Consider the following 14932-nt stretch of genomic DNA (forward strand, 5'->3'; position numbering starts at 1 on the left):
ACGCAGATGTTAAAGAGCGAATCGTAAGTCTACAGAATCGAAGGCCTTAGAAATATTTTGGGAAAGAACCCATAATGGTTGTTTAGTGATCACAGAGTCATGAATAATGGATTCAAGCATAATAATGGGATCGCAACAAGCATCACCAGGAAGTCCAGCAAAATTTCCTTCTTGAAGAATATTGTTTGAGGCTAAAAGAGTAGCCAAGCGATTATAAAATAATTTGACTAAGGTCTTATCATGGATGACTTCTAACAAAGTGATAGGATGTGTATTTTTGAGTTGACACTTCCATTCAAAATAGAAAAACTAAAGCTTGTCACCATAAATCAGGAATATTCGCATCGAAAAGGCAAGCGCTTACAAGGCTCAGAATAAGGGAAGAAGCACGAGGATGACCATTCATCAAGAGTGGGAGGATCCATAAGGGTATTATAAATATCAGAAGGATAACATTTATTTATTTATTTATTTATTTTATGTGAAGCAGGGAGAGAGATATACAAAGGCATGACATATAGTACAACCTAAACGAAATCTACCATCGACAACCAGAGAAGCTGGAAACTGACCTGAACTTCTTGAAAAAAAAGACCTGCACTACTACCACGTCCGATAATAATCCAGGCGAACACACTGGGTAAAAAAGAAAAAAAAAGTGGAGAAGACAAGTCTTCTTTCCAAGAAATTGTGGTACAACACATAAACATATTCTATCCTAAAAATAATACAATTCTGAAATTCGTAAAACTGCTAATTAAAGCGTAGGCTAAACTAGTTTCTGTAATAAAGTCAAAATTTCTGCTAAAACCGCCTTGTTATCTTTATTATTACCTTCTTCTTTGAGGATTTCTTTGCCTTCTTCTGAGTATTCGGGTATTTCTCCTCCCGGCCTGGTTATTATTTTTAGAGACTTTTTTTAAGGATGCAAGTTTATCCTTCTTCTTAGGCTGATTACGATCCAAATTTTTGTCAGACTTACCTGACTTTTTCGTATTCGGTGTATTTTTAGCCTTTGGTTTACATTGTGCTTTCTTCAAGGTAGAAATGGAGTGTTGACACCATTTCAACTCCTTACTACCATTAGGTACGAAAAACTGTGGCGTATCTAAGGCCCTTAGTGTGGTCTCCCAATTCTTGAAATAGGCCACAAGTTTTCTCCTTTCTTTACTTGTTTGAATTACTTTAAATGAGCTAACACCGCACTTCATTAAAAATTCACATGGTTTATAATCCATCCACAAGATAGCCATTATCATATCCTCCGGAATGTCATGAATAACGGCTTAGAACTTTTCACGTTGTTTTCTTTCTCATAAAGTCCAACTTGCAGGGAACCATCTAATGGGTATATCTCCCAGGTCAAAGAGTCTGATACTTGTGCTGGCGTTTAGGCTGTTGCAACCTAATTGTTTGTTTAACGTCCAGGCCTTTTGAAAAAATTAAGGGGGGAGGGGGGCTTAAGTTAAACAAACTAAATAAATAAACATAGGAAAATTTGAAAATTTCAGAAGGGATTATTTATCATTATATGTTTATTAGCTTTTAAATTTTTTCAAAAATAGAGGGGGTATTTAATAATAAGTGTTTATTAGATCTCAAATTTTTAAAAAAATAGAGGGGGGTGGTGGACGTTAAACAAATAATCAAGTTGGAATGGCCTTAACTGAACACTTTATAGTATTTCCCCATAGTTTTAACTCTGCTATAATTTTCTGCAGGTCCCAGGTATACGGATATCATAAACTATTATGTCTTGGATTTGCTCTTGCTCCTCTCTGACAGTTTCGTATTCTGTCAGTATCTGTGTAGCTTCCAGTTCGGATGATTTCTTTCCCTTATGGGAATTTTTGGCTGATGTTTTCACATCAGGTTTTGCCTTTGTTGATTGGTTCATGGTTTGTTTATCATATGTAACATGTGCCTTTTGTTTATCATTCTTCCGGGAGTTTTCAGGTATTACAGTTTGATCAACAGGGGTCATTACTAGAAGGACCCCGGATATCTCCAAAACAGGTCATAAGTCACACTTTCGGCAGATTGGCCCATTTTTCGGGCATAACAAAAAATCGTTTTTTGTAAATATCTCGGCATCCAGTGGTCCAATTTTGATGAACTTTTTTTTAAATTGTAGAGCTAAATGAGGGCTACAAAATAAAAAAAAGTTCATTAAAATTGAATTACTGGATGCTGAGATATTTACAAAAAACGATTTTTTGAGTTTCAGCAAAAAGGGGTGTTTTTGGCCAAAAGTCCATTATGACCTTTATATTAGATATCCGGGGTCCTTTACTAGATCAGGCACTGATGAAAGCTTGATAGGTACTGGATTTTGTGGTTTCTGGAATCCTTGGCGTATTAGATCATCTTCATCAAGCGTTAGCAAAGGTGACTCATCCATCAGATAATCATCAGTATTCCATATGGGCCGATTTGGCTCACTTCAGTTATATCACCTGCGAAAATGATCAATGGTCGATCATTACCAGTTTAACTATTATACATATCACATTTGTCATTATTACTTTACAGAAACCTTGAATTTTTAAACAATACCGAATTGATATAATAATGATGTTAAATAAATATCGTGGCGATATCGATTTGCAAATGATATCATTATGATATCGCAATGATATTATTTCAATATATCGAAATGATATCGTAAAGATATTTGTTTGAAAAAATATCAGATTGATATCATTTCGATATTGTTATAACAACAATGAATTTTTTGAAAAATGGGAAGTAAATACGATATTAATATGATATCGTTCCAACATTAATTCAATATCAATATGATATCGTAAAGATATCACTTTATAATTATCTAATCGACATCATAACGATATTGACGAAACATCAAATCGATATCACTTTACTAAAAATGGCCAATTTTTTGAAATGATTTTGTAATAATTTTGAAATACTACATAAATACATTTAATACATCAAAATGGTTTTATTATATTTTTGTTATTATTTTGTAATTATATTGTATCTAGGTCTATAAAAATAACTCATAATAATATCACAATAATTTTTTAATGTTTTTGTTATTATTTTATTATTATAATATAATTAACTTTGATATTATTTTAATATTTTAATCTCAAAAATACCTCAAATATATCTTGATATATTTTAAAAATTTTACAAAATAATTGCACAATTGTTTTGAAAGCCATTGTATCTAGGTCTATAAAAATATTTCAAAAAATTGGCCATTTTTAGTAAAGCATTTCGATATTGTTATAACAATAATGAAAAATAGAAAGTAAATACGATATTAATATGATATCGTTCTAACATTAATCCAATATCAATATGATATCGTAAAGATATCACTTTATAATTATCTAATCGACATCATAACGATATTGACGAAACATCAAATCGATATCATTTCGATATTGTTATAACAACAATGAAAAATAGAAAGTAAATACGATATTAATATGATATCGTTCTAACATTAATTCAATATCAATATGATATCGTAAAGATATCACTTTATAATTATCTAATCGATATTGACAAATAATGAAACGATATCATTTTGATATTGTTATAACAATAATGATTTTTTTTTAATAAATGCAATATCAATATAATATTATTTTAATATTAATTCAGTATCAAAATAATATCAAAATGATATTATCTATAAAAATATCAAATCAATCAAATATCGTTAAATTCAATTTTATAATATTTTAATAATTTGTAATCTAATTTAAAAGTTAATTTCAATAGATTTAAGTTACCGGTTATTTATTACAATAACAATTTTAATTACAGATAAAGTATACATTAGTTTAAATATTATATAACAGATAAAAAAAATATCAATAAATCTATAATAAACTAATTCAATAAATTAGAATTATGAGTTAAATTGGTGATGTAAGTCAAAACATTATGCCTTAATACTCCAGAATCATAACTCATCAACCCAAAGTTGAGGATTAACCGGGTACCTTGCTTTAGATTCAGCGACACTGCCCAAGTTGGATGGGGTGTCACAGGTACGCTTTAAGAAGACTCGCTACGACTCTATTGCAAAAAGGATAAGTATATTCGAAAACACCAGACATAAATTCACCTCAGAAGTTTGGCGGGAAACCCCTATAAACAACTGCAGTTTCATCATTACCAAAATCATTGAACTTAGGGATACAATGAAAAAGTTCATGAGAATGACGGCTTTAAAAAAAAAATACAAATATATTCTCAACTTTGACAATGCACCCTTATTCTTTGGCCTGGAATTCTCATATGACTAAATTATTGTTGTTTGTAATTTGATCCATTGAATCCACTATAAATTGCCAGGCAAAGCGAACTTTTATTAGACAACCATAGCTTCATCAACAAACGTTGCAATGTGTTTGGACGGATGACATCCTGTTTAATAAATTTTAAATGGGCAAACGTGGACTTAAAACCCATTAGAAGATAGGCTGCAAGAAGTGCAAAGCAACCTACCTAACCCACGAGTGGGTCTAAGGGTTAGGGAATAAATTAACGCCCAAACACACACAAGTTGGTATGGAGTTAAAGTCTTACAAACTAAAAATTATTTTTGCCACTTAATTCTCCAATAATCAATGTTATAAAAAAGTTACTTACGACTTAAGCCTACTTAATTATATATAAAATGACACTTCGAACAGACAGAGCTCATGATATATGAGAATATCCCATCATGCCTATTTTAACCCTTGATTAAAGGATTTTTGTTGCGTTATCAAACTGATTATATAAGTTTTACGCCTATATAACATAAGCTTATGCCCATATAATCAATCAAACAAGTCCGCCTTTTCCTATAACACACTATGCACGACAGCAAACGGTATAGGAGGAAGATTCTAATTTTCAGAAAGAAAGTTTTTTTTTTTCAAAAAAAAAAACGTACAAATAAATAGCGGTTAAATAAAATGGTGGTTGAATTGACTTTTTAGGAATTAATAGGTCTTATACGTGATCATTTAATATACGCGATCATTTAATTACGCGATCATTTAATCAGACAATTTTATAAATTTGGTATTATACGAACTTGATCAACCAATAATTGTTTAGGTAATGCACGGATGAGTTCTTTATAGGTGGATATTATCAAAATAGAGCCAAATTAACTTTACACAGTTTATATAGATAATTGATTATTTAATGGTAATAACACAACAAGTTAAAGAAATTCAAATATGATTGAATCTCAACAGATATTCAAAACTTTTAAAACTTTTTGTGATTTTTCGATTGAAGCTAATTATTATTAAAGTCTATACCATTAAAAGAATATAATTAAATAAACTAAAAAGAAATACTCAATAAAACTCAATTTTATTTTTTTATTAAAATTTTATAAAATCATTTATTAATGATTCTTCTTCGTCATATAATTTTATAAGAATGCACCTAAATCTATAATTTAATTTTATTAATATATTATTATCAAAGGCGTGATGTGCGAAATAAATAAAATAACTTACTTGTTTTAGGGTATTTACTATATCACTTCCACTTCGGGAAGGGATAATTATATTTTTAGTCATGGTATCCAACTCCTTTATACCAGGTAAGTTTTTACCGTCCTAAGAAACGCGGACGGCTTCCTTAACAAACTCAACTAACGTATCCATGCCTTTATTATTTGTCAATTCCAAAATATTGACAGCTGCGAGTTGACGGTTTAGAAGTTTCTGCACTACGTTTTCGTCAACGTAATCTTTAATTTCTTTTTGGGAAAGATTTCCAGTCGTACCCCTATAATTAATTAATTAATAATTATACAAATAGCACTATTTTGTTGACTATAAAACAATAAAATAAACAAATACCTGCTCTTTCTGATTTCTTTGTATTCCCTCACTAAATTTAGAATATTTTGGTTGAATTTATTCCTGAAGTCTGTTAAAGACTTACGAGTTTTATCTAGATATCCTCTAGCTTCGCTAGTGTAAATTTTAAACCGAAAAATTTTCACAACCAAATTGTCGAGTGCTTCACTACTCGGATTCCTCACTCGTAAAAATAAGCACTTTACCGACTCATCCCATAGTCGTATTTTATCCTAAAATATTGAGATACGTTATTTGAGATTTAGACATAATAAATATTATCATATTGTATTAATACTAACTTCAGTATTCTTTGAACTAACAACATAAGATGATTCGTTCATTTCATTCGCTAATCGTAAGATTTCTGGATTTTTTACAAGCCAGTTACATATGTCTAATTTGGTACAAAACTGAAACGGATCTGGAATTGTTTTAGCCGCGCCTAACTTGTCGTTATCATCATCATCATCTTCTTCTTCTTCCTCCTCTTCTTCTTCACTTTTATCCCTTACATCCTCTTCTACTATTACTTTCTTTTCACTTTCGTTATGTTTTTGCCTGGTATTCATATCTGTATGTAATATATTATTTCAATTATTTCAATTAAAAATTAATAGAATAATATTAAAGAGCTAAAGCCTATATAAATTAATATTTACCTAATAATAATTGATTAGTTTCTTCAATATTTATTTCTCTCCTCTTTCTCGGTAAGGTCCTTTGATTTTTTTTCGATCCTATTATACATATTTCGGTTATTATTCTTACATATAAGCAAAACTTTTACGGAAGAGTTACATATATACCTGTTTCGATTTCTATTTCTTTATTATTATGTTTAGTCATAATATCGTAATGAGAGAACAAGAGAAAATGAGAGAACGAGAAAAAAAGTGAAGTAAACTTCTCGCAAGATTGTCATGATATAAATGAGATCTCCTTGATCAAAAGAGCGAGATTGTCGATATAACCCCTTGATCAAATATATGATATAAAACGAGGTTGTCACGATATAAATGAGATCTTGGTTACTGTAATTTTAATTATAGAACGTAATTGGAAAGTATGCAGGATCTCAATATCGTTGTGTACCGTATAAATTGAGGGGAATGCGGGATCAGTTGAAAATGTTGAAAGATGGAAAAAAACTATGATTTCTAGAGGATCGGAAATTAAATTTAGTTTATATAAATAAATAATTACAATATCGAATTTCATTCAATGACATTTTTTTTTATATGGAAGATTACCTCAAATCGATTTTACGGTTCCAAATTTTATTATATTTTCAGGCTATACGTGGAATGAGAAGAAAAATAATGGAAAGGGGTGAGAAGAAAAATGATCGGTAGAAGAAAAAAGGAGTGAGAAGAAATTAATGGAATATTACGTTTTGAATTTCCATTTTTATGTGTGATACGATGACATGCAAGAAAAATTAAATTTTTAAATAATTATACTCTTGACGATAAAATATAAAATATGATCGGAAAAAAACCAATTAATAAAAAAGATCGATTATTTTTAAACTGAACCATGTGATGATCCTATCTAACTAAGCCATATCTAAGCCTTATTTAGTGTAAGCCCCTGGATTGATTACATAATAGAATTTTTTAAATAGATAGATGGGATCTACAGTAGTCAACTTACAACGATATTTGAAAAATACCGATATATTGATATTTTATACTGTAGGAAAGAGTTTTAATACATATTGGTGTAATCAAATATCGGTATATAAAGTATCAACTATACAAATAATGCAAGTCATGTGCAACTAATCATTTGTCTAATTGTTCGGTAATATTCTAAAACGGAGTAAATTAAGATCGAATTAAGTTCCTTACAGTGTAGATTAAGGTTAGCTTAAAATTCAGTATAATTGTAATATATCATCGCAAAGTGTAATATGAAATATAATCAAGGAAGGACATGCGTGGTTTAAAATATTACATTTTCTTTTACCTTAAATATAATTTGCAGATTACTTTCGTCTTCTTTATTGCTTTTTTTAATGTATAATTATAAATAACATTTTTAACTCACTTTTTATTAATAGAATTTGTTTATTTATTTTTATTTATATATATTAATTAACGCCGTGATGCAGTATTACTGTAACTATATTTTTAAAATAAATTAATAAATCAAAAAATTATGTGTGTATTCAATGTTAAATAAATTAATTAAAGATGATTGCATTAGAACTAAAAAATTTAGACAAGATCATAAAAATAAACTCAAAGAAATCAAAAAAAAATATGTGTGTATTCAATGTTAAATAAATTAATTAAAGATGATTGCATTAGAACTAGACAAGATCGTAAAAATAAACTCAAAGAAATCAAAAAAAATTATGTGTGTATTCAATGTTAAATAAATTAATTAAGGATGATTGCATTAGAACTAAAAAATTTAGACAAGATCGTAAAAATAAACTCAAAGAAATCAAAAAATATTTTTACGATCTTGTCTAAATTTTTTAGTTCTAATGCAATTCTTAATTAATTTATTTAACATTGAATACACACATAATTAAACTCAAAGAAATCATAATAAATTTATTATAAATATAGAGCCTTTTCTTGACATTTTCCCTATCAAACTAATAATATTTAATAATGGCAGCATTAAACTTAAACGCAAATTTTCCAGTATACATTCAATGGCCCGATGACGCTGCTTTGACCTTAATTCAGCGTCATCGGGCCTATCAGCCCTTATTCACCACAATGAGGTTACATGACCAAAAACAATTATGGCGTGGAATTGCTCGTGATATACGAAACAACCACACATTCAGGCCAACTAGAAAACAATGCAGAGAGAAGTGGAATGCACTAAAGGCAGGGTACGAGAATCTAGAGAGGCTAATCAATAGAAATCCTGATGATTACCCTACTCGTACCCCGTCTTTGCACGATGAGAGGTTCCACCAAGAACTCTCAGACGAGTTCTGGAGAGTTGAGCGTAAGTATTTATTATTTAACTGATTTTTTCATTAATTCATTGCATTTATATTAATAATTGCTTTGTTTTAAGCATTAGTCCAGTCCTCCCGGAGAAATAGGGTGGATCGTAGGACATACGAGTATAGAGAGCGCAGGTGTGCGGGCGCTCTCATTCTCGATTTCATCGTCACCGACGTCATTAATATTTTTATTTCATTTTATTTTTTATTTTATTTTATTATTATGTTTTATTTTATTTTATTATTATGTTTTATTTTATTTTATTATTATGTTTTATTTTATTTTATTATTATGTTTTATTTTATTTTATTATTATGTTATATTTTATTTTATTATTATGTTTTATTTTATTTTATTATATACTTATTATTTTATTCAATAAATGACATTATTCGATAATATTATTTGTCATACCAATTGTTATTAACCATATACAGTATAATTGACCCTAAATTTTGTGTATCCATTAATAGCCAAATCGGCATTAATTTAACCGAAGTGATTACTTAATTGGCAATTGCATTTTTTTTTTTTTTTTTTGCCGACACGCTTAATAAATTTAAAGTTCTAATTGAATTAATAAAATTCTAGTTAAATTTAAATTAATTTAAATTGTAATTGTTATAAAGATGAGGAGACGATATAGTCACGCCAAACCAATAAAACCAATTTGAATTCGAAATCGGTTTTCTTACAGCAATCTTGGTGAGACAACTACTTCCGGTGAGAGGCGTTCACCTGTACGTTCACCTGATAATGATGACGATAACATGGACTTTCAGTATAATCACGAAGATAATGATTTAAGTTTTCAGGACATTAATGATGATGATAATGAATATGGATCAATTGGTCCTCAGTATTACAATGATGAGATGGAAGATGATGATCAATCATTTGATAATGAAGAGGAAGAAGAAATTGACAATGAATACAATAGTGAAGAGGAAGAGGAAAATGACAATGAATACAATAGGGATGAGGAGGAAGATGATGATAATGGAGACAATAATGAAGAGGAGGAAGAGGAAGGTAATAATGAAGAGGAAGAGGAACGTAACAATGACGAAGAGGAACGTAATGATAACGAAGAGGAAGAAATACATCAAATTGTTGAAGCTTTGGATGAAGACAAGATACCATCCTGCAATGGTGAATTTGCACCGTACTTTGATAATTATACAACTACGGCACTATTTTGTTGGCTTCAGAAGCATAATGTTTCTACAAAAGCATATGAAGACCTTGTTGATATCATTCACAATCCTCAATTCGAACCTACTCATGTAGTAAAAAATATCCGTAGATTCCAATCATGGAGAAAACGTCTTCCTCTCCTACCAATAATAACAAAGCCTATTCAAATTTACCAAAAAAAACTCCGTCAACTTCGTGAGATTCGAAGCTTTCATATCAACTCTCAATTAGTGATATTATATTGCGTGTTCTCAACAATCCAATGCTGATGAAGCATATGTATTTCGGACACGGTGTTAATTCTGAAACAAAGTCAGAATATTGGCATGGAACTTTATGGGGAGAATCACCACTTTTTGGACAACATGAAATAATAATATCAGAAGGTAATAGGACAATATACTTTGGTATAATTATGATTTGTTAACATTAAAATATTTATTTTAATAAAATAGTAATATATCAATCTGGTGATTTTGTCTACTATCATGATAATGGTCTTAAAAAACTTTGAAGGTTGAGAGCAATTTTAAAAGATGAAAATGGAAACTATGAGTTACGAGTTCAACTAATTTTAAATTATGATGATTTACCTGGAAATATAAAAGGGCTATCAAGACGACGTCGTTCTCTAACTGAGGAAGTATGGTTTCAGGATGAACCATTTATAATCATAATTACCTCTCAAATTTTAGAGAAAGTAACTATAATGATGACGTATAAACACCAAATTATTCCAGAAGGTTCATTACGAATTACTGAAATAATTTATAAATGTAATGACCGTTGGCACGTTCGTGATGCAAAGCTTTCATACCAACATCCTTCAGATTACATTTCTGTCAGAAATCCACCGTCGTCTATGCCAGTTTATAAGCTGTTTTTAGATCTTTACTATGATGATTTTGGTACATTTGGAAATGTATACCATTCCTTAGGTGGCGTCTATATACAGTTTGGTAACATGCCAACGCATCAGAGAAAGCTAATCAAGAACCATTTTGTTCTTGGATTTATTCCTTTTGGTGGAAATTTTAACGAGTTTATGGTACCATTTGTTTCAGAAATAAAAAAATTTGAGAAAGGAAAGATTATGACTGTTCAAGGACAAGATGCATGGGTTATTGCTGGGTTGGGCCTTGTTACAGCAGATCTACCTCAAGGTAATGATATGGCAGGAGTACTGAGGTATTTTTCAATTTAATTATTAATCTTAATAATATATTTTCGTAACAACTATTAAAATGATTTAAATTTAAAAATCAATTTAGACATAATGCAAATAAAGGTTGCCGTACTTGTACAACTAAAAAGGAATCATTGAGTACCTATAATCAGGATAGTGTGACAACATTACGTTATCATCATATCACAGATGAAGAAATTTCAAAAATTTCTCAAGAATCTGTAAGTTCAAAAAGAGGACAACTTTGTACAGAATATGGTTTAAGATCATTACCTAGTATTTTGGATAAATTAAAACGTGAGAGACATTTACAAATGCCACAGGATATTTATCATGCCACCGCAGGAAAGATTGGGCGGCTACTAAAACTAACCTGTGAATTATTTTCACAAGAAGGAGAGGATGATTTTGTTAAAATTTGGAAAAATTTTGAAATTCCAAAAAAGTGGTCTCGTCTACCTAATCCAATTAGTCATTACAATAGCTTTATGATGTCTGATCTTCTTAGACTAGCTATGATTATGCCATTTTTATTAAATCGATTTTTAAAGGAATCAAGCCTCAAAAATAATGAAGCAGCCACTATTCGACAAAGGATTGATGTGGCTCGAATTAGCTTAGTGCTAAAAGCTATTATATCTTGTTGGGTACAAGTTGCAAAGACTATGAAAGCAGTTTTTAATAAGGAATTTACGTTAGATAGCTATGAGGAATTACAGCTATGTCTTAAAGAAGAGTTTTTAATTCTTCCAAAGGTATAATTATAAATTTGAAATTCAGAACATGGAATAATTCAATAATTAACAATATTTTGTTTTTTTATAGGTTTTTGCAAGTTTTGTTAACTTACCAAATATACATATTAATATGCATCTTTTGATGCATGCTAAAACTTTTGGTACACTTGTCAACTCTCAGGTTGGTATAAAAGAGATGGTTCATCGTATCTTTAAAGGAATGGTACCAAAAACTAATTGCAAAACTATAGACCTGGATTTATTAAAACGTTACAATACTTTATTTGCAATTCGACATTTAGCAGATGGAGGTATAGATCCAAGATTAAATAGATCTTGTACTGGGTTCACAAGTTCAAATTTTGATCAATTATTTTCAAATTGGTATGTTACAGAAGATAAATATTTAATTGAGAAACAAATTCAAAATGATGACATAAAAGGTAAGATAGCAAAATATTATAGTACTTCATATTTATTTTTTCACATATGCATAATATTTACTAATCTTTTAATTTAGTTACTTCACCAGTAAATTTTATTTCCAATATTTCCTTAAAAAAAAGAATATCAAAGCAGGAACATGATAAACTTCTCTTGACTTTGCATAATTTTAAAATTGAATTGTTTTTATCTTATGTGGATATGAAGTTTGAGGCGGCACTTATAAATTCTTCAATTAGTTGGTACAAATTAGCATCATATACAATTGAAGAAAAAAATGGTATTCTTTCAAAAGTTCACCTACATCTCAGTGATTTTATCACAATTTATGAAGAAGATCATGAAGAATCTTATGCAATAATCAAAGGTATCTTTCAACATAAGGGTAATAATAACAAATATTATGCATTTATTGTTGTAGATTGGTTTGAAGATACTATGGTTGAACATTCAGTATTAAAATGTCCACTTTACCGTCTTCAAGCAACAGGAGATAAATGGAGACGTATTTTTCCAATTACTGTAATAGATAATGTTCAAAAAGTACACTTTATTCATAATTGTAATTCAGAAAGGTGCCAACTACCAAATCATGATACTACAAATAGAATTTGGATAAAAAATAATTTTTATTTTACAGCCATATAATTATATTAATTATATAAATATAATAAAATAATTATTTAATTTGTATCGTATAAAATTTTGGTTAAAATTAACCAATAAAATCATATGCATGATGTAATAATAAATTAAAATTAACCAATTAAAATCACTTTAATTACATGCATGTGATATCTAAAAATAGCTAAAATTCGCGTTTATTAATGAGATTTTTTTTGTTTATTTTCAAAAATACACTTTTCTCTTGTCTTTTATATTAACACTTTACGGTATTTTGTTCGTCTCTTCTTTTCTCTTTTTAAAGTATACTTTAATTATCTTTTTACAATATTAACAATACTTTGGGACACTTTAGTTTATATATTCAACATAGTAAAACACCCACATATGAAAAGCAAGAATAAAAAAAGAATAAAGAAAAGAAAATGTACCCACCACTCACATACGAAAGAAAAGAATAAAAGAAAGGAAAAATGTACCCACTTACTTTACTAAAAATGGCCAATTTTTTGAAATATTTTTATAGACCTAAATACAATGGCTTTCAAAACAATTGTGCAATTATTTTGTAAAATTTTTAAAATATATCAAGATATATTTAAGGTATTTTTGAGATTAAAATATTAAAATAATATCAAAGTTAATTATATTATAATAATAAAATAATAACAAAAATATTAAAAAATTATTGTGATATTATTTTGAGTTATTTTTATAGACCTAGATACAATACAATTACAAAATAATAGCAAAAATATAATAAAAACATTTTGATGTATTAAATGTATTTTTGTAGTATTTTAAAATTATTACAAAATCATTTCAAAAAATTGGCCATTTTTAGTAAAGTAACCACATACAAAAGAGAAAAAAGCCATTTTTTAAATAAATAGTGGAGCTGTTAAGCAAGGTATGAAAATAGGATATACGCGTATTTTTCATATTTTTTTTACAATATGTTGTGGTTTGAGTATTTTTTTGTTAGATTGTGGTATAAATGCGAATATATTTTTCAACGGCCATGTATCTATTGCTTGTTAAATATATTTGCAATTTCTTTGTTAGACTGTGGTATTACAATATGAAGTGTGAATATATTTTTCAATGGCCATGTATCTATTGCTTGTTAAATATATTGGCAATTTCTTTTGTAATATTTGCTTTAGCCTGGAAGAAAATGTTGTAAAATAGGGCTGGATATTTATGGCATTTTCCGCCTTCCAATTACTTTGTCCGGGGGTAGCCTGACAATTTGTCGTTATCCGTCAGTCGTAGCAACCAGCATTTTTTTACAATATTATGATTTTAAGAAACAAAACACTCAAAAAAATTTAAAAAAAGAACTAACTTAAAAATATTATCATTTTTATTATTCTTTACAAAATCCCGGAATTACCTGCTCTAACTATTATCCCAAGGTTATGTATTAAATTTTAAATATATTTTACAAAGAATACATTTTATTAATCATGATTGTTTTTTTTATATATATATATATTTTTTAAAATTGAAAATGACGTATTCATCCACTCACATACGAAAAGAAAAGAATAAAAAAGAGAAGAAAAAGGAAGAAAAGAAACGTACTCCACTCACCCATAATAATTCACTAATAAAAAATTATTATTATTAATGTATAATAAATAATAAACATATATTACAATAAAAATATTTTTGTGATGTTAATTCAGTGTTGATATAATATCATTACGATGTAGTTACGATATTAAATAAATGTAAAACATTTTTTGTAATATTAATTTGATATTAATATGATATTATTATGATGTAGTTACGATATCAAATAAAATTGTAATATTAATTCAATGTTAATACGACATCACTACGATGTGGCTACGATATCAAACAGATGTAAAATATTTTTGCAATATTAATTCGATATTAATATGATATCAC

The 14932-nt window shown here is 28.6% G+C and overlaps 2 protein-coding genes across 2 annotated transcripts; one reads left to right on the plus strand and one right to left on the minus strand.

Annotated features, from left to right (window-relative positions):
- Positions 1 to 5427: 5427 nt before the first annotated feature.
- OCT59_022365 (uncharacterized protein) lies at positions 5428 to 6698 on the minus strand (the record flags this gene model as incomplete). The annotated part of the gene is made up of 7 exons (XM_066144762.1): positions 5428 to 5433; positions 5502 to 5576; positions 5640 to 5775; positions 5850 to 6082; positions 6152 to 6423; positions 6512 to 6589; positions 6659 to 6698. The coding sequence occupies 7 exons, from the start codon at positions 6696 to 6698 to the stop codon at positions 5428 to 5430; spliced, it is 840 nt and encodes a 279-aa protein (XP_066006192.1).
- Positions 6699 to 8476: 1778 nt separating this feature from the next.
- Positions 8477 to 12264, plus strand: OCT59_022366 (uncharacterized protein; the record flags this gene model as incomplete). Its single annotated transcript, XM_066144763.1, has 8 exons — positions 8477 to 8825; positions 8898 to 8961; positions 9525 to 10271; positions 10541 to 10932; positions 11089 to 11212; positions 11296 to 11965; positions 12036 to 12170; positions 12250 to 12264. The coding sequence occupies 8 exons, from the start codon at positions 8477 to 8479 to the stop codon at positions 12262 to 12264; spliced, it is 2496 nt and encodes an 831-aa protein (XP_066006193.1).
- Positions 12265 to 14932: the final 2668 nt, after the last annotated feature.

Source organism: Rhizophagus irregularis, chromosome 31, assembly GCF_026210795.1.
Source record: "Rhizophagus irregularis chromosome 31, complete sequence".
NCBI classification, from domain to species: domain Eukaryota; kingdom Fungi; phylum Glomeromycota; class Glomeromycetes; order Glomerales; family Glomeraceae; genus Rhizophagus; species Rhizophagus irregularis.